Source organism: Eutrigla gurnardus (assembly GCF_963514095.1).
Source record: "Eutrigla gurnardus genome assembly, chromosome: 1".
Taxonomy (NCBI): domain Eukaryota; kingdom Metazoa; phylum Chordata; class Actinopteri; order Perciformes; family Triglidae; genus Eutrigla; species Eutrigla gurnardus.
The window spans coordinates 13,666,867-13,688,314 of NC_139915.1; the positions used below are offsets into that span (position 1 = coordinate 13,666,867).

The following is a 21,448-nucleotide window of genomic DNA, read 5'->3' on the forward strand; positions in this document are numbered from 1 at the left end:
GGCAAAAAAGGCGGTGAAGGAAGAAAGCATGCAAATTAATTTGCAACATGGAGCACCAGAGTATTGTGAAAGAATAAACAGGTCTCTAAGAGAAAAGTGGCAAAAGTCTTGGGAGAAGGAAAGGAAAGGAAGGGCATATTTTTCAGTGCAGGAAAGCGTAAGTAGAGACAAGTGCACTTACAGGTGCAGTAGAAAAGACTCTCAAGATTGAGACTTGGTCACTGTGGGCTGAGGAGTGGGTTGGTTCTGATTGGTAAACATCCTGATGGCAAATGTGAGTGTGGAGATAGTGAGACAGTGAAACATGTACTACTCCAGTGCAAAATACACTATAAAGAAGGACTCTCTTTAGGAAACTTGGAGCAGATGGGGAAACTGTTTTTAATATGCGCACACTTCTAAATCTCGATTCTTGGGTTAAAACAAAGAAATGTGTGGATTATCTTCACAAAACAGGATTGTACAAAAGGATTTGATGTAGTTCTTAATAACAAACTGTAGGGGCAGCAATACGCCATAGCTGCGTCTAGTCTGCCTAACTAAAGAAGAAGAAGAAGAACTCGTCGCCTCCCCGGGTAGAGACAACACAAGGTCGTCGTAGCAGCAACTCGTCGCAGACATGATGTCTCTTGCTGCCAGGTCAGGGGCATTTTCCCCTTACATGCAGGCTACAGCTGTCGCTGTCGCCGGTCCTCTGAAAGCTCTGGTCCCCGGAGTTGTTGTCAAGGGAGAAAAGATTTTGTTGGACCCGAAAAAAAAGTTCCTCTGCCGCGAATCGCTCACCGGTCAAAGCCCAAAGACAGGGCCTGCTGTGTCTGTTAGCATCAATGGTAAGTGTGTGTTAGACTAGCGTTAGCTAGCAAAGTAAACTTTCTGTTTAAACGTGTGCATTTGCGTTACGCGTCAAAGATCATTCGTGTGTCAGTGTATGCTGAAATGGGATTTATCTGTTGGATACCACCCGTTGAGTTGCTCATAACTAGTTAGCATAGCTAACGTTAGCGGCTGTTCTTCCAGGTTATTAGCTTAACCTGGCTAAAGAACGGCCTATACTTGAGGTCAACATTACGTGTGTATTACGGTACTCTTATTCAGTGTGTACGGGACTGGCATTATCTTATTGGGTCAGAACTTAGACTACGGAGCTTGTAAACTTCCTCTTCTCGACCCATGTAGCTCTCTTGAGTCACATTAGCCGGCGTTCAGGTACCTTCAATGTCCCCATGTCACCCCTGTGACTTGTTTTGGCATCGGTTAAGTTACTGTTTACGTGCAATGGTAAAATGAGGCTACTCTTTTCACCAGTCCAATATTTTACACTAGTCACAACTGTAACCAGACAAGGTTTTACTTTAGTCTACATATTTTAGCATTCAGGAGAAATTCTAGATGTCCTTATATCCTGCATATACTATTAGATATTTAGATATTTACACTATATAGTGGACTCACCGGGAAAATGAGAAATCAGACACTACTCATGGGATTACTTTCTCTCCTGTTGATGATGTCGTTCCTGACGCATAATTAATGATAATTAATATCAAGTTTCACACTCAGGCAGAGAAATGACGGGATAATTACCATTTCTGTTGTCTTGTTATGCTCTGTGCACAATACATATATTAAATATTAAACATTTATTAATATATGATAATTAATATTTTTGCCACATTTTCCTAAAAAACAATTTGCTCGGCTAGTGACCATCGGTTGTACACTACTTTTGACAGTGAATTGTGGGAACGTTGAGTGCACTATATAGGGAATAGTAATGCTCACTACACATTCGGACACCGCTACAAAATGGCAAACTCCCTTCATAGTCCACTATATAGGGAGTAGGGAGTGATTCGGACACAGCCCCTGTGTTTGGAATCAGTCAGCTGTGTACTACTGGTGGAAACACAACAGTCCCCAGCATGAAGCCTGCTGGCTGCTGCATCTCTGGAGATGTCAGGCTTGTCAAGCAACAACCACCACCACCACCACTTTAAGCTCTTCCGTGATCACTGCTTCCTCACTCTCAACCTGAACAAGTGCCCACTAGTAATCAATATCAGACAACATCCCTGTATGTCACATAACATGTTCTCTCATTGCATGAGAATTAAAGCTTTCCCCTTTTTATGGCTTTTATGTGAAACGGCTAACAGCTTACTCTTCAGTGTGTAAAAGAGGATTCATTTTTTTTTATTGGGAGGGGATCATTTCTTAATGTTGCAGGTTTAGAAAAGGTTAAAAAAAAAGTGATACTCAGACACTTATTGATACTAAAGATTAGTATTGGATTAGATTAGGGTTGTCACGATACTAGAATTTAAAACTATATCAATACCCAGGGAAATACTTGATACCATTTTATTTTCAATCCTCGATACCATTTTTGATACCACAGGGGGAAATTAAGAGGCAGAATTTTAAAAATAATGATTAGAACAATACAAATAACATCAATAACACTTTTAAAAAGTTGTCTGACGTAGTGCCAAAAAAACCCATCACTTAACTGTAGGGTATATGACAACTATTTTTAAACAATTCTGATTGTTTGTTTTATTGTGTTGTGTAACTCAGGGATTTCTGCACATAACATAAGGTTAAACTTTGGATTAAGTTGGTGAATAAGTTGTTTTAAGTAGGGATGCACCAATAGATCGGCCGCCAATCGTTATCGGCCGATATGGACCCTAAACAGGTTGATCGGTCAAAGTGCCTCTTGCGGCTCGTCAAGCCTCAATTTGTTGCTCACATCAATGGTAATAAAGTACTAAATTAAAGTGCCTCACTGCCTCTAGGGAGGAAAACAAATGTATAGCATCCCGGAATAAAATTTTGCAAATAAAACCGAACATATTATTTCCATGAAAAAATAGAAATAAAATCATACATCGTTATCCTTCGCAGCAGATTGCAGGGCAATACACTGCTCCCACTTGGCTGTGTGCTTACCTTTAAGGTGCTGGAACAGGTTAGTCATGGCGCTGCAGGGGAGGGGCTGGTATTGGTTTCACAAAAGGGAAGAGGGGCGAGGTGGAGTTGTGTGAGGGACAGACATGGGGAGAGGAGAATTAGGCCAAGTAGTGGCTCCACGAAAGAAACGTATAACGTTATTTCAACGCTACATAAATCACAATATACACAATATTGTCTTATCCTATATCGTGTTTGAAAATATATCTATGTATTTTAAAAACTTGATATATCGGCCAGCCCTAGTTTGCTGTTTCGCACCAGATGTGTTGCTTGGTGCCATGGAACTAACTGTGGTGTGTTCTCAGCTCAATAGGTTACCACATAGACATAAATGAACCTTTAGACCAACATGCAGAACTGATCAAAAATGCCGATACAATGGTTAAGCCATTAACGGTTAACTGTTGACGTCCTTCAGCTGGATCTTGTCTACATTGTTGTTCACTCTGATTTGATTTATGCAGTTTAACTGATGAGACATTTGTTCATGTCTGCAGGGTGTGCAGGAGTCCGGTTTGCCCACACAGACCTCAGGGTACCAGACTTCTCAGACTACAGGCGTCCAGATGTCCTCGACCCCAACAAGTCCTCCCAGGAGAGCAGCGAATCCAGAAGAATCTTCTCCTACTTGGTCACTGGCGCCACAACTGTGGTAGGCGTCTACGCCGCCAAGACGGTGGTCTCTCAGTTTGTTTCTTCCATGAGTGCCTCGGCTGACGTCCTGGCCCTGTCCAAGATCGAAATCAAGCTGTCGGACATCCCCGAAGGCAAGAACATGACCTTCAAGTGGAGAGGCAAACCGCTGTTCGTCCGTCACCGCACAGAGAAGGAGATCGCCATGGAAGCCGGCGTGAACCTGTCGGAGCTGCGTGACCCTCAGCACGACAAGGACAGGGTTCTCAACCCCAGCTGGGTCATCGTCCTCGGGGTGTGCACACATCTGGGCTGTGTGCCCATCGCCAATGCCGGCGACTACGGAGGTTACTACTGCCCTTGCCACGGCTCGCACTATGACGCCTCGGGTCGCATCAGGAAAGGCCCCGCCCCCCTCAACCTGGAGGTTCCCTTTTATGAGTTTCCAGACGACGACACTGTGATTGTTGGATAAATAACACTCCTCAGATAGAGCTCACATTGTACAACAGCTTTCACTTTGTCAGCAGCCACTGTCTGATCAACATCTTCTCTATAGTGATGCTTTTGTGGAAATGTTCAGGTGTATTAATGTCTTGTTGGTTGCTAAGGAAAACCGTGCACATGGATAGCAACAGGTACAAGTGGACATGTAATGTGTTCTGCTGCAGTGTCATTATATTCCCAAATGACAGATGTTGGTATTTTTCTGTAATGCAAGCACTTTCCATAATGTTGTGTTTTAGAATGATGGTGTCGGTTAAATAGGTGAACACTCTTCTTTTCAACATGAAATTAAAACACCTGCTTATCTCATTAGCTTATAGTCCATCCATAATCCAGCAAAGAACAAATGTCTTGTTCAGGTCTGCTAATAAAGATTTCTATTTTATTTCAGAGTTTAGCCTTTCTTTGCTTGAAATGATTATTTAAAATGGTGAAGTAATAATTATTGCTGTGCTGACTGTCTTTTAGTAAACAGCATCACATATTAATAGCAGGTTAGATTCACGTTGTGAGGACATGAACTGTTTAATTTGAAGTCCTGGTGCCTAGCAGAGGTAAGTCAAAAAGTAAAAAAAGAGCTGAGACTCGAAATAGTTGCTTTATTTTTCAGATTTTTTGATAAAATGTCATTAATTAATAATAATTATGAAACACTGGTGGCTGCAAAGAGTGAGAATGGAGACAAGCCTGTATTGCTTTGACAAACTAGGGTAAAAATCAATGTTCCCTTACTAAAAATACAGTATACCCAAGTTCCTTAAAGGAGTCATCACCAGGAAATCGCAATTTCTCTTGTTAAAACATGCATATCTGTGTTTGACCTCAGTTGAAACTTGCCTGAAAGGCTGGAGTTTGAAAGTGGCGCCGTTTTTTCGCTTCTGCTCTTTTTCCGAACAGGAATAGCACACAAGGGTGTGCATTCCTAAAGCACGAGATTTTGATTCTGCGCCTTCGGTGACGTCACCGTGGCGGCTACTTGCATAAGCCCACCCCTCTTTCACCACCCAACCCCGCCCCGTCCGCTACCTGAAATCGCCGAAGCGCCGCCATTATGTTTTGGAGTCTGCATGCAGGCAAGCCCCCCCGGCTCTGTCCTTCCTGCGGCGAATCAACGCGCGCCTCATTACATATTATACAATGCACATCCGGACCAGTCAAAACCTCGCGCGTAATCTCGCGTGATAAAATCGCGGTACGAAAAAGGGTCAGAACAAGCTCAATGTTTGATTAAATTTTTTTTTTTTTTTTCTAATAAGTTTTACGAATTGATCCAAAGCGATCCAAGGGGGGCTGGATACGTATAAAACCAGGTTATGACTCCTTTAAGAGAACAAACACCTGTGCCATCTCTATGCTCATCTATTGTTTGCAAATGCATCTCAAGATATAAATACGTTCATATGTGCTGTACTCAACTGAAATAAGCACTGTTGATGTAAACAGTGCTGTAAACATCCACTTCATGTGGACTTCGGGGTGAGGAGCTATCTCAAATATGTGCAATGTATCGGGGTTTGTTGTACATGAGATGTATTAAATTACTATATTGTGAATACAACAACTTCAAATTGTCACGTCTAATTCTGTTAAGCTGCCAGCATAAGATTTGCTTTGGCATTTCTCTTCTCTCGCTCTCTCCCTCCAGTAGGCTTTACACGGTGAAACTTTGACACAACTTTAGTTGCTTGAAACTAAGTTGCCATTGAGATGCATGATCTTCAAATCTACAACACAATCTTTTCTGAAACTCTGCCGCAACTGTCCGTGCTCTCCCAGCTGAGAGCTAAGATGATGTAACGTTTAATAATGTACTGGCTGTTAACTAAGCTAACTACTGGCATTTTAATAATAATTAAAACTGCAAGAAGTGTCCCGGCCGCCTACCCCTGCTGGGCCGCCTCTGGCGCAAGTTTAGACACAAGCAATTGACATTCAAAGCCGTCTATCTCTCACAGGTGTGGCTTTTACTTGGAAAAAGTCCCAAAATCAGTGACATTTCCTGTCGCCAGTAGGCGGCGCTCTGACTGAGTCAATATTACAGTGCGGACGTGTTCAGGGTGGGACTCTAATCAAGTATGGAAACTTTGGAGCAGATCAGAGAAGAAACACTGAAGTTATAATAGCTTTGATGTTTATGGCGAAGGTTCCAGTGACAGCTGTCTGAGGTGCATGTGAAGTTTGGAGCAGATCAGACAGTGTATAAAGTCATTAGCACGTGCAGAAATTTCATGACTGTTGATCTGATGTTAAACAGTGAAAGAGGTCACATCTTCTCCATGCCTTTCTGACATCTCTCTGAGTCTCCTTAGTGTTTCTCCTTCCCCTCCCCCATTATTTACAGTCACAGAGCTGATACGCACCATGTACTTCATGTCGCCATTAGGTGGTGGGATTTTTTGGAAGCGCCTCAGATTATTTGATTTTGATGAAAATTGACATGTATGTTCTTTTAAGCTATGTAAACATAGGTTTCGATTTTCGTGATAATTGGCCTGAAGGTTATGGAGTTATGCTAATTGCGTTTTGGTGGCACAACCCTCTTATGTTCATTGGCCTATATCTTCTGAAGAAAACCCATAATTTCAAAACCTTTGGAAGTTGGCCCCAGCTAGGTCCATCCAGTACGCACATCAAATTTCGTCCAAATCGGATCAACGGTGTCGGAGAAACACACAAAATTGTGTTTTTCATCAAATCCAAGATTGCGGAAAATTTTGCTAGGTAGACTTTTGTACTCCAAGAGGATTTTTTGAAGAGGACACTCGTCCGCACCTCTGCAAAATTTCATGTCGATTGGAGTTACGGTGTGGCGGGGCTGGCGAATCCCCACGCTAGGTGGCGCTAGCGAGCAACTTTTTTGTGGCCAAATTATTTTTTGCGAGTGGCACATTTTTATATGCAGGAGGAGATGCTGAAAAAAGTATATATATATATCGGGAAGTTTGAGAATATGGAAATGAAACCTGAATATGTGGAATGAAACCTGGCGTCATCTAGTCGCTACCACCCCTTTGTGTTTCTGTGCATTCATCGGTAGGATGTTGGTGCTGCTGGTGTGTTACTGTGAGCAAGTCAGCCAGAAACATAGTATCTATTATACTAATGAGGAGATTCTGAACACTCTGGATCATACAGGATGAAATAATATTGGTAGCATTAAAGTGATGGTTTGGAGTGAAATGCACCCTAGGTAATTTCCACCATGACATCCAACCAAACTTCTGCAGTAGTACCCATAGGGTCTGTACTCACAAAACGAGGCATTTGAAAGTTTGTAAGTACACCAGGGGTCCGTTTCACAAAGCAGGTTCAACAAACTCTGAGTCTAACCCTGAACTTTGAGTTGATCTACTCTGAGTTAGGAAACTCTGAGTTTTCGGTTCCAGAACAGCTGATTTGAGTTAGTTTGATCAACTCGAAGTAGCTTCACCTGGAGTTAAGCTCGTGCACCACAAGTATAAAAAGACAGCATCAATGGAGTCCCGTTTCAACGATTCACCATGGCAACGGAGAAGAGGAGGGCTACATTTTTCCACTGGAATTAGAAATACTAATGCGCTCATACAGTGAGTTTGAGCACATTTTAAGGAGAAAGTGTAACACCGCTGCAGCAGCAAAACAGAGAGAGGCGGCGTGGGAGAACATTGCTGCATGGGTCAATATGTTAGTTTAAATGTAGTCCTTTGCAATCAAAATAATATTACAGGGGGAAACTGCTTGAGTGGTAGCCTATTAATTTATTTCATTTAGGTGCAATCCTGCGGGGGAGAAGCGCACTTGGCAGCAGCTTAAAATGAAACATAAGAACATTGTTCAAACAGGTAAGACCTCGGCATAATCTCATGGGGGTGCCTCATTTTCATCATGTTTTACATTGTACTGTAAATATTAAGTGGCTGTTTGACTGTACAGTTGTTCTATCCCCTACATAATGCTGTTTTCACACACATAAATGTCTGTCACACATCATGTTCTGTTAAATAATTAAGCCTATTTAAACTAACACAAACTTCTACTCAGCCAACAGAAAGAAAGCAGATGCCCGTAAAATGGGTGGTGGCCCAGCACCACCACCTCTGACGGAGGCAGAGGAGCTGGCCCTAAGCCAGACTTTAGGAAGGCCAGTGGCTGAGGGAATCCCTGGAGGGAGCTCATCCTCTGAGCTCACCCCCCAAGACACAAGTGCTTTTATAAAATGTAATATGCCTAGACCTATATATATATATATATATATATATATATATATATATTTTAAGCCTATTCATGAAAATATTTATTTCCCTTTCATGACTTTTTATTTTACTTTTGTCCCAACAGATTCTGATGGTGCAATCTGCCTGTTTGAGCCCCCTCACGCCACAACAGACCTTGTAACTGTAAGTAGGCAATACTCCAAAGATTATGTCAAATGGTAGTTTAAATTATACTGAAATGTATCACTCATCTAGGATGAAGAGTACGAGGAAACAGTATCTGCTGCCTTTACAGAGGGGGATCCAGAAAGGCCTATAGAGGTAACATCTTGCTATGTTACCGATAGTTCTCTTCCCATTTACATTTCTTAACATTCTGGTGGAATATAGAGTGACATTTAGCCTACACTTAAGTATTAACACATTCTCATCCTTTTTTAACAGGGCATGGCTGGGCATCAACTTCCACTGCACAGATTGACACAGTGAGGTGGATGTTCAGTAAACACCAGAGATTCATTCTGTGGAATTCATGTGCAACTGTATAATGTCCTCCTTGTATGTATTCCCAGTTAACAGTCAAAGAGATTTACAAAATTCACCTGCTGAAAAAAATTCAAAAAACAGACAAAGAAATGCAGTACTTGGACTGCCAGATTAGGAGGGCTGACCTAGAAATTGAGATACTGGAGCACAAGTTAGAGGTAGGTGCATGGTCACAGGTGAATTATGTTAATCATGTTAACTATTGGAACACTCACTAAACTAGATCTTGTATTTGCAGGAAATAAAGAAGACCAAATGAAATGTGTATTGTGTCTTTATTTGACTGCTGTGGTGGAGGTGGTGGTGGTGGTGATGATGATGACGGGGACTCAATCACTAAAGTGATGATAGCAAATGGTGTCTCTGACGGCTCTGCCGTCCTGCATAGCTGGCAGGTGGATGGGGTCGTCATCATCAGGGTCTTCAATTTGTAGGGCAGGGTGTTGCTCTCCTCTAATAGTGGCAATATTATGAAGAACAACAGATGCCACAATAGTATCACAGGCCCTCTCAGGGGTCACCCTGAGGTGACGTAGGCACTGGAAACAGGCTTTCAGCAGGCCTATGGTCATCTCAACCCGGGCTCTCGTCCTGCAGTGAGCCCGGTTGAAGTTCTGTTGGGGGCCTGGTTCAGGGTCAGGGTAAGGGGTCAGCAGCCTGGGCTGGCATGGGTAACCCCTGTCACCCAGCCATCAAACTCTCCTGTAATGTATAGTGGATACATTAGAGTATATTAAAAGGAGGGAGACAAGTGAATTATACAGTATTGTGCAAATCTTTAGGCTGCTTACCACGTTGCAGTCTGTTGCTCAGGTTAGACTCCCGATACATCCTTGAGTCATGAACAGACCCAGGCCACTTGGCCTCCACATTGGAAATTATGTATGCAGCATCACATACGATCTTGACAGTGCAGAGAATGACAGATGTTGAACTATGATGCAGTCTTTAACATTTTGAAACAGTAGTCAACCCACATATACCTGCACATTTATGCCGTGAGTGGACTTCCTATTTACATAATCTCCTTCATTATGTGACGGAGCCGTGATGGGGATGTGTGTGCCATCTATGCAGCCAATCACACTGGGAAATCCTGAAAGAAAGTACAATTAATAATCCCAGTCTGAGGTTGCAGCACAATGTCATTAACAGAATATTATTTAATATTAATTTAATGGATCTCTACATCATTCACCTGCAATCCTGTGGAACTCCTCCTTGATGGCTCTGACAGGTTTATGTCCCGGGAAATTGACAAAGATCGGTAGTAGCCGTTTCAGGGCGAGGCACACCTTTCTGACCGCTCTGCATACAGTTGCCTTGCTCAAGTGCTCTGCATCTCCAACGTTGTACAAAAAACTCCCATTTGAAAAAAAACGCAGCGCAACACACAATATCTGCTCGGATGTGAGAGCATGGCTTCGGTTTGTGATGTTGGAAATGTAAGGACGGATTAGGTTGTGTATGTAAATGATTGACTGTGACGTGAAACGGTACCGCTCAAAAAGATAATTGTCTGGAAATGCAAGAACATCGAGGCGCGGTCTGATAATCATCTCCCGACGAATATTTCATTCTCTGCGCAGTAATGCTGCACTTTCATCCACGGGATCATTATCAAAAGGACATGCCATGGTAGTGAATATAATCGCCACCTAATGTAGTCCTACTTACTGATTATTGCAATGATTTTCTCAACAGATGGCAGAACCACACTACGCCAAAACTCGCCGGCTGAATGAATGAATGAATGAATGAATGAGGAAATCAAATACCGTGTGTGGCTGAAAGAGGGCGGAGACAGAGAGAAACTCGAGGTTTGTTGAGGAAAAACCTGGTCCCGACCAGGTTAGGTTCAAAGAGTAAGTTACCATGGTAACTGACCGAGAGTTTAAGTTACCTCTCTCTGTGAAACAGGCTAGAGTTACCCCTCTTTCTCTGGTTTGAGTTACCTCCCTTTGTGAAATGGAAAACTCAGAGTTTCCCTCATCTCAGGGTTAACAGACTCAGAGTTTTCACTAAACCTGCTTTGTGAAACGGACCCCAGGGGTGCAGTCGAATAGTCAAAAAATAAGGTCCTAACTCCTATTCCTAACTCCTATTCCTTGACCTCTGGGGAAAACGTCACGGTGTTAAGGAAAGGCGATAGGAGAACTCAAAAGGAGTTAGGAAAAGTCTACCGCGGTGCTCAGAGAATCCGACCGGACTTTCACTAAGCTACGTCATTCTAACACGGCTGCTGATGATTGACAGCTGATGATCGGCACCGGCGATTGACGTGCGTCTGCGCTGGATAAACTACAATAATGGACTACAAAAAGCGCATCGTCCACTTCTCCACATGTTGGTTTTATAAACAGCTGGTTCACTGACCGGCTTCAGGTCCAGCAGCTCCTCCTTCCTGTTTGACCGTTTGCTGTATTTACATTTCATTTGTGGTTTTAGTTTCGTTTTTGTCAACCAAACATGATTGAAATAAATAAAATTATAATTAAATTATTATCACTGTCCACACACATTTATCAACACAATTCCAATTACTACATGTCTGCATGAAAGTCATTGTTTAATATGCAAATGCAGACTATTCGACTGCACCCCAGGAGTTTATTTAAGAGAACACTTGCCTGATAGCTTCTATCCTCGGCTGCTATGCTACCGCGGCGTAGACGCCACTTACCCAGCCGATGCCGTGACGCGAGTTTCACGCGAGAGTATGAAAAAGTTTTGCTAAATGTTTATAAATGCTTGTATTATCAGGTCAACACATTTTTATAAATGCTTGTATTTTTAGGTCAACAAGTGTTGACAAGTGTTGACCTGATAATACAAGCATTTATAAACATTTAGCAAAACGTTTTCATACTCTCGCGTGTAACTCGCGTCACGGCATCGGCTGGGTAAACACGGAAGTAGCGTCTACACTGCGGTAGCATAGCAGCCGAGGATAGAAGCTATCAGGCAAGTGTTCTTTTAAATAAACTCCTGGTGTACTTACAAACTTTCAAATGCCTCGTTTTGTGAGTACAGACCCTATGTGTACTACTGCAGAAGTTTGGTAACATTCCATGCATTATTAGTGGGGTAATTTACGAGATGTACCCCCTGTACCATAGCGCTAGTACGAAGCCATTCGGCTGATAGCGGCTATCTTGACCAATGCTGACCATCGCTATAAATGCTTCCGAGGGGGTGTTTGGCTGGATGTCATGGTGGAAATTACCTAGGGTGCATTTCACTCCGAACCATCACTTTAACCGGGAACCATACAGCCGTACAGAAGTAGTGCATCACTGTTCTATGGTGAAGACCCACCGGCCAGGAAGTCACTTATCAGGCTGACGAGAACGGGCCTCCAGACAAACCATACATTCATTCCATATAAAAAAAAAACTTTACTAAACCCAACAAAACAAAAATGAAGAGAGACTGCAGTGCAAAACACAATCTGAGATCTATACAATATACTGTCTATTGTATAGAGCAGACCTGTCACAATAATGCAGTTTCTGTAATTCCATCTAATGTAAGTGTTTTTATGACATTTATTTATTTTTATTTATTTATTTGTTTATTTCGGGCATGTCAATTAAATCGTCATCATCACACTTCATCTTTGTTTGTGATTTGATTGACTAAATGTTCCTGTTGGAAGAGAAACGTGTTAGTGTTTGGTAGACATAGTGTTATTTTGTTGTTGAAAAAAGTGTTGTTTAGTTTACAACGTGGGATTTTGAGCATGAAATTAACCTTTATGACAATTGTGTGTGGTAGGTGTATTGGTGCGTTAAGAGTTTAGGAAAAAATTTTTAAAGTATTGAAAAAATTGTTTTAGCGATCGTAAAAAACTGTAATGGAAATACAATACTAATCAGTGAAGTAGCACATGAAAACAACAACAAGAATGAATGAAGGAACGAGGTCTGCATAATTAGTCTGTCCTTATATCGAGACTTTTCACATTCCCACTGTGTTAACATGAAGCTCATTCAGCTGTGCATGGCTATAGTGTGAAAGAGCTCAGATTAGAAATATCAAATTGAAACAGGAAATGGAAGGTGTCCTTTTCACAGCGACAGCTGGAGTTCTGATGGAGTGAGTCCTCGTGTATCCTGCTGTGTGGCACATTGAGATGAAAATGAGAGCTCAGTGAGGGGAGCCTGCAAGGCTTTGAGGTGGGAACAGATATCCCATAATGGCACAATGGAGCCTAATAGAGATCTCTTTTTTTTTTCTCTGCCTCTTAGACCCCTTTCATGCTTGACACAAGCAGCCGCTGATGTGTAAAGCTTAAGTACTCTTAGTTATGCTGTCAATCATGATCAGCTCAATGCAGAGATTCTCCCCCTCTCAAAGTGAAGACTGCAAACGAGCGAACCCAGTTGGGCTGGGTATCGCTATTCGATACCTTTGAGATACCAAACGAAATGCCAGAACCAAATACTATAAAAAATCCTCCACTCAAATAAAACCTATAATCCTTTTTGTGCCCATATCTGGAAATAAATAATTATTTGTATGGTTTTGCTCGCAGCCAATCCCTGCAAGGCCCACTGCTGCAGCAGCTCCAACCCATGCAGCCAGGATTGCCTGCCCACCAACTGCTCTGAACTAAGTGGCAACCTCTGGTCCTGAAAAGTGCCTTAAACTGGCATTCTCTCTGCTGGCCATCAGGGGGCGACTCCTCTCTGATTGTATAGAAGTCTTTGAGAAAAATGTATTATCTCAGTAAACATTGTAAACATGAGTTTATGGTCTCAATCTCTTGTTTCAAGTCTTCTTCAATCCAGCATGGTATTCATTTGGTCAATTACTTACTGCTAAGATGACTTTAACACTTAGCTGTAAAGTTGACCTTGAATTATGAAGCTTAATGCAGCTTCACACCAGAATGCAGATGGATCCAAATCCAGTAAGGTTGCTGCTCGGGGTCCCTTTTTGCCAGTTGTTTTCTTCAGATCCACTCATCACTCCTCCACAGTCCAAATATGGTAACTTCCTTCACTGGTTGCCAAAAATTCAAGATGCTGATCTTGAGACTTTAAAACTGTAGTCTACAAACCAATGTGATTGAGACCCTGATCTAATGTTTACAATGAGAGAGGAGTGTGACGGCAACTGTATAGAACTATGGACTCACCTCCACCTCAGCCTTGTTTCCGTGCCCAGCTGGCCAGATGAGGTGAAGGCATCATCTCGATGGGGGAAATCTATTTCAGAAAGCTTTTAGGGCAGGTGTGAGTCCGAGGTGCTCTGCTCACTGCTATCCAACTGGAAAATGCTCCAGGTTACCCACTGTGTCACTGACACACACACACTCACACACTCAAACACACACACAGTTTTTTTTTCTCTGTTGAAAAAAAATGAATAAAAGGAGCTCTGGATAATCTATGACTCCTGCAGAAACATCAGCATCACGTCACTGCAGAACACAAAACTGTCTCAGCCTCACATCTAAAGAGCTGCACTGTCAATGCAAACCTCTCAGTAGATGCATTATGAATGAGTAAATGTCTGGATTCTATTTGTGGAGCTAACAATATTAATGTGTAATACTGTCTCTCTGTACAGCTGGTTGTAGATTGAAACTCCCAACACAAGGGCTCTTCTACTATTAACTGCTTATTGTACAACTAAATAACACAATAATATAGATAATAATAATGATTTAATAATTCCAATCGCCCTTGCTGGGACCACACACATCATTGAACTGTACAAATGTTTTAGAAAAGAAGTATAAGAAATAGAAACACCTGATGAAGCTGTGGTAGTTCCTTTCTCCAGGACCACATTCTGCCATAAGGGAACACAGAATCCATCAGAAAAGCAGCTGCTGATCCAGTTCTACACCACAGTAATCCAGTCTCTTCTCTGTGTAGTCTGGATCAGCCACCAAACAGGACAGGGCACCCTACAAGGGATCGACAGGACTGCAGAGAATACCACTGGTGCCAGTCTGCCCTCCGTCCAGGACTAATACACCTCCAGAGTCGCAAGCATCACCGCAGACCATCACATACTGAACACAAACAGTTAATTTTATCCCCTCTGGGAGGCCCTACAGAACCCTGCATGCCAAAACCACCAGACACAGAACAGTTCAACATTGTACTTAAGTACTGTAAATGTAATACGTTACATTCCACCACTGTGAGCATACATATATTTAATTACTGTTTCCAACTCTATCAATAAATGCGAAAAGCTATAAAGTATTCTGTTTCTACTCACTATAATAATAACAATAACTACCAACCACTTATACGGTTAGCATCACAAATTCTAATTACTCAGGAAAGTAAACCACATTTTTTTGGTACACACAATTATTAACACAAACTACTCTGAATGTAAATAAGATGCCAGAGTGAATAAAAAAAGCATAAAAATAGAGCTTTCAGCACGTTAAAGTGTAGCTGAAACTATGGGCGTCGCTAGACACTTTTTACTGGGGCACGTGCCCCAGTATTGATCTGCCGTGCCCCAGTAAAATCTCCCGTTCCAGTTTTAACGAGCTACTATATTTGGCAGTGGATTAATTTATATTGATAATAACGGTAAAAGAATGGATTTTCTTTTTCATCCACAATCTCAAACCAACGCAGTTTAACCCAAAATACAAGCTGAGGCGCGCACCTTGTGGTCCGGGTCCGGCGCGCACATTACGTCCATGCACGGCAGTGTGCATGTCGTAGCCGGTGCACCACTCTTTTTTGTGATTTTAGTAATAGGGGGCCTGTGCCCCAGTAGAGCTTCAATGCCCCTGGCTGAAACATCATTTCCAGAGTCAGCCTACTGTATGGCAACGTATTTACAGAGAAACAGGAGGCAGAACATAATGCTGGGAGGAATTTGATTTGATTGTTGAAATGATTAGCTCATGACCTTCTCTAGCTCTGATTGATTGTCATGGATGTGATGATATTATTGGTTTCAATAAGAACATATCATATTTTCTTTTTGAGGAATAAAAAATATAGGATTTGGATATAGAAATTACTTGAAAATAAATACCTTTATTATGCAGGGGGGGGGGGGGGGGGCATAAATTATTTCATAACAATATATCAGTATGACCAATTATGTGATCTAAAAGATCTAAAAAGAAAAATTATGGATTAATTCTGTGATATTCCTCCTCAGGGTGAGACACTGATGACGGAAACAAAGTATGAAATGATTACTGCTAATGACAACAGCAGCAGTGGATATACTATAATGATAATAATAGAAATATGACTAAGTAAAAATAGTATGAGTTAGTGTCAAGCTGGGCCAGCACAACCACGGTCCGGCTGTACCCAGTGGGTGACTGTGGCTCGGAGGCAGAGAAAGTCGTCCTCCAATCAGAAGATTGATTCCCGACTGGTGTTGTATTTGGGCTGTCTCCCTTAAAGATGGAGGTGTTGATTAGTGATAAATTAATCAGCTGAGGCCAGGCTGGATGATAGAGCAATCTTTAATGAAACAAACAACAAGCCTGCATCAGGACCAGCGTGGTACCCCCGGTCTTCCCAATCTCCTACCGAGCATTCAGTTAGGAAGTCTATGAATGTGTGTGTGAACCCTATATAAATGTAGGTCCATTTACCATTTATCATTATCATTTGTCTCCTGCGAAGAAGTCAAGTTTGTAACAAGCATTAATGGGACATGAATGATACAGATGAAGAGGTAGAGGAGGAGAGAGGAGCTTGTTGTATCAGAGGAAGTCTCACAGCAATCCAGGCTGATAGCAGCTTAACTAGGGACTGGTCAAAGGCAAGCATGAGCCAGCCCTAAGTATTATAAGCTATACATGCATAGAAGAGATGTGGACATCTTTATGTGTGCACATGTTAAATGAGCAATCAGTGTTCAGGTACAACTATTTCCTGTACCAGTCATTGTCTCCATCATGTAAATCATCCCTTAAAGAGACCTTTTCTCACCTCAGGTCTTTCAGGTTTGGTGAAATTAAGGCAAGACACAGACTTCTCATTTAGCCTCTCGGATTTTCAAGGGAAGTAATGTTGAACCCAAAAAGTCTTGACTACATCATCAAAAAGGCAGAGTAGGAGCTGCACTGCCCATGCTGCAGGAGAGGAAGTATCTGGTGTTTGTAACCTAATTCTGCAAAAACGTTGCCTTGTTGCATTGAATTCACACCAGCCGGGAACAGCTTGTAGGTTCAGGCTCCCTGGGACAAAGCCAGAATATTCCATCTGTGTCGTCTCTCCTCACTCGCCATGGCTAACCTTGAGCTGTGGAGAGCAGTTGTCTGGAGGGGAGCAGGGTGAGGACGGAGCAGAGAGGGTGCTCCTCACCTGAATCCACAGTGACAGCTTCTCCCCATGGCTGGCTGGCCTTTCTGCTCAGCTGACATGTCTCATCATCTCCTCTACAGTATCAACCTTTGCGCTTGTCGTAATTTTCCTATCTGAATTTCAGCATGGTGAACCATACGTTGTGGTGGGGATTCTTGCTTTTCATTTTGAAAAACAAGATATTTCATAACTCTACACAATAAGACACTATCCTTTTTTAAAATGGCATTTCTGCAACAAAATTATACACACATTTGACCATTAGAAAGACTATTTCGAAGAAGCAACAAAATACTGATGTACTTTATATGAAACACTGCTGTCTTTAGCTAACTTTATATATTATATCTTTAATTATATTATGTTTAATCATATAATTATATACTATAATATCATCTACAATTATAATTTTTTACATTATAATTGATAGTATATTTTATCTTACAGACTTGTGAAAGCATGTGCCAGTACAGAACATCTACTTACCTTTCAATTAACAAATAAAGAAGAAGAAGAAAATATGTGCAGCTTTTGTTTGCTATTGCATAGCAAAAACAAAAAGGTGTTATTACAGGACATGTATCAATACTATATAAATATGTAACTGTAACCTCGCTGAAACAAAAATAATGAAATATTGTATTGTAAAGGATGGTGGATGGTTTATTTAGGGTCTGGCACCATCACCTCGTCCACATCACAAGGAATGTGGTCCCTGGTCCCCTTCTATGTCCTATCCCTGCCGATGTTATGACTGCAGAGTCGCTCACCAGCTTCTGCAAGAGACTCAAGACTCACTTGTTCAGAGTTCACCTGGACTCTGCATAGCCTCCCTCCTTTACCCCCCACCGACCCCAACACAATTCCACACTAACTTGTAGTTTGTACATCCTGGCACTTAGATGGCAAACTCGATGCTCGTAGTCCATTAACCGACGGGTGACGTCACCATGACTACGTCCACTTCTTATATAGTCTATGATTCAGACACACATGAACCATGTCAGCCATTCCATTATGTCCTCATCAGTAATTTCTGTCCACTCTGGGGTTGTACATAGAGAATATGGCCGCAGAACTACTGATGTACTCCATTCTATGACAAATGAGTCCATTATATGTGGTGTAATCCATCTCACAGAGACTGCTGTCCATTCCAGAGCCATTGTGGGTCATCATAGTTCTCATTAAGCCAGCCATGTGACAGACCAGGACGAAAGTTCGGTTCTAATGGTCTGAGGAATGGAGCTGTAATGTTTTGATCCTTCCGTTCCGAAAGGAAGGTGTTTTGCATGTTCAGTGTACATTATTGTGGATCATGTTTACTTCCAGACCAGAATTGATCATATTTCTGTCTCGGTGTTTGTGGTCGATAGAGAGCAACCATGATTATCTCTAATTTGAAAGCCTGCTTATGAATTATGTATGATATGGCAATGGGTGCACTTTGTGGAGCAATGTAAAATAATTGAGGTGACCTCCCGGAATCCTTCACCCTCCTGAGTCTTCTGATTAGAGGACACAGAGCTCCACCACGACCTCAGGCACATCAGAGAAACAAATGGTGATTTGAATGATAGCAACTGAATGTGAATGAATGTTCTCCTGTGCATGCCCAGCTATAATTATAGGAGTGCAAAGCTTCTGCAACGGCATGTAATCAGGGCTATTCAGCTGTTATAGTGCCCACACTCCCCTGGAGCCCCGACTACATTTCGACAGGTTGGAGGAACCCCAGATGAAGGATTAGTAGAGTAATGAAACACTAACTCTCACTTGGACAGACTCAGCAGGGGTCTGATGAGTCCATTTTGGATAGCTGCAGAGCCCATTAACTGGGCAGCTTGAGATGGATCTGAACTGGCCTCCGGGCCTGTTTTGAGTGACGACAAATCAGCTTATTTCTTCCACATCCCAGTGCAAACCACTCACAAGACAACACTGTCAACAAAATAACATTTCCACACAACCAAACTGCACTCTCTATTACCTTTTCAGAGAAACATACGGTCACAGTTTTAAATAGTTTGAAACACAAAAGAAAACCCCAAAATGCTACAAATCTACATAAATATGTTTTGGCAACAAAATATTCTGTTTTGTTTGGTTAAAAAAGTACTTGCTTATGTTAAGACAACAAAAGTACTTGGTTATGTTTAGGCAACAAAAGTGTGTGGATATTTTTAGACAACGAAGTTCTGGTGGTACAACAAAAGTACCTGTTTAGTCCAAATGCATGCATGTTGGATTAGGTTAACGGATTACTCTAAATTGCCCAGTGACCTGTCCAGGGTTTACCCTCAGGTGATATGCATGGTCTTCTGAACACAAGATCAAACTGCTGAGCCTTTCTCAGACCCCCGTGAAAAGGTTGTCTTTACTGACCTCCAGTGGTTTAGTTTCTCACCCTGCTGCAGGCATGTGGAGGTGTACTCCACTTCACCATTGCAACCACATCAAACTTCAGAGGTACAACAGATTGGATGGGAAGAAGCCTACGTTTTTAACACTTCTTACATAGGCCTCAGGTGGGGCATGTGCACATTTGTAACCTTGTGTAAATGTGTGAGAATATACTGTAATGCAGATGCTGCTGATTTATGTACACAATGCAAATAGGTTGGTTTCCTACATATTTTTGTATGTATGTACATACAGTTTGTGTAGTATGTGTAGATTCCTGTAGCATTTGTGCATGAATATAGAGATATAGTAGTGTATAGTTTGTGTCCGGTTGTAATATTCGGGCAAATGTCGTACACACACACATACACTATATAAAATGTGTGTTTTTTTTTTCAGATGAGTCAAATGGTTTGGTTGAGCAGGATGCATCAAATCATATTTAGGCTACGTGAAAAATAATAAAATTGAGTCGTGTAGATAAACTACTCATTATTTATGTTTCATCTAAGCCCCTGTCATTTGACTTCATGCCTATATTTACAGTCTGTCACAGATTTTCTCGTTCCCCACCCACAATTGAGCCATGCTTCTGAGCATAGTCATCTTTACTGAACGTATGAACAGCCTTCTGCTGAGCTGATGGCACCATGAACACATTGTATGGGCATCTGCATATGGTCGAATGTGTGTTCTGTCCTTGAGGCTTAGCACATATTCCCAGCAGCCTCTTCTGTATGTGCAGAGTATTCCACAAAACAACACACTCACAGGCTCTCAACATCAGGTATCATTATATTCTCATTTCAAAGTATAATCTGTAGAATAATGTTGCAATATGCAACTTCTTTCATGGGCACTGACAAAAAGTGATAGTGTAGGATGTGGACATTGACCACATTCACTCACAAACAAAGAAATAAATACACCAAGAAATAAAATGTGTACAGCTTTATATCACCTTGCCTACTTTAAATAACAGTAATGCAATTTAATACAAGAACCCTGGAGTATGCATTGACAGGAGGTGTTCCTGCAGCTCTAACTGGAGAGTGAGACAGTGTTTCTGGGATGACAGCACTGTTCTATTATCTAGTTGAACAGCAGATCCAGCTGTCAATTAAACATGCACTCCGCCACTCTGAATAATGCTCAGAAAGCGGCGTGGCGCTGTATCTGTCGTTGATTCTGGTGGTAGGCTACTGGAATTGGGTATCTGCCACTGCACCGGGAAATCCCCCACTCATTTTGTCCGGGTGGGGCAGACACCTGCGCTGGTGGAACGGTCACACTTTTTAATGATCTCAGGGAGCTCTTCAGGATTGGGTGTCAGGAGTCTCTGTCAGAGTCATATGTTCTAAGTTACATTAGTGATGCTCAGATATTCAAATACACTTAATTATTTAGAAAAAATCCATCATGATTCAACATCGGATGCCTTTGAAATTGTTGCCCCTTTACGGTCTGCAAAGATGAGACATACCGTATTTGTCGTCTAGTTAATTTGCCAGTTCATGTACAGTCTGACACATACCAAATGTCAACTATTGTCGAGGGAGAAATATTTCAAAGCTGTAAGATATTTAGTATCAGATGAAAGAGCTGTAGGAATCTTGTATTGCACTGCTGGAGATAATTTGGGCTGCTATTGCATTGGTGGTTCAGTGAAACAAATTTCATCCATCCATCCATTGTCTACCGCTTATCCTGTATTCAGGGTCGAAGTTAAAGTCGGTTCAATTGTTTGAAATAATTTACTGTCAATCAGTAAATTGTCCAGGACATGCTATTTTTGTGGGTGTTTGGTCTTTTGATGTTTCACTGTATATGAAGTATTTCATTAATTAAAAAATATTCACTTAATCCACTCTGAAT

General features: G+C 41.7%; 1 protein-coding gene and 1 long non-coding RNA gene across 2 annotated transcripts; one reads left to right on the forward strand and one right to left on the reverse strand.

Moving 5' to 3' along the window:
- The first annotated feature begins 562 nt into the window (after positions 1 to 562).
- Positions 563 to 4,501, forward strand: uqcrfs1 (ubiquinol-cytochrome c reductase, Rieske iron-sulfur polypeptide 1). The gene is made up of 2 exons (XM_084019315.1): positions 563 to 830; positions 3,474 to 4,501. The coding sequence occupies exons 1-2, from the start codon at positions 620 to 622 to the stop codon at positions 4,082 to 4,084; spliced, it is 822 nt and encodes a 273-aa protein (XP_083875441.1). The 5' UTR covers positions 563 to 619; the 3' UTR covers positions 4,085 to 4,501.
- A 5,042-nt stretch (positions 4,502 to 9,543) lies between these two features.
- On the reverse strand, positions 9,544 to 10,504 carry LOC311015604. Its single transcript, XR_014597375.1, has 4 exons — positions 10,054 to 10,504; positions 9,839 to 9,951; positions 9,647 to 9,758; positions 9,544 to 9,557 (listed from the first exon to the last, which is right to left on the reverse strand). It is a non-coding gene; the product is annotated as an uncharacterized lncRNA (long non-coding RNA).
- Between the last annotated feature and the right edge of the window lie 10,944 nt (positions 10,505 to 21,448).

Coding starts and splice junctions, on each gene's coding strand:
- uqcrfs1 (XM_084019315.1), top strand. CDS start 620: ATGATGTCTCTTGCTGCCAGGTCAGGGGCATTTTCCCCTTACATGCAG. Junction 831..3,473: donor TGTGTCTGTTAGCATCAATG/GTAAGTGTGTGT, acceptor TCATGTCTGCAG/GGTGTGCAGGAGTCCGGTTT.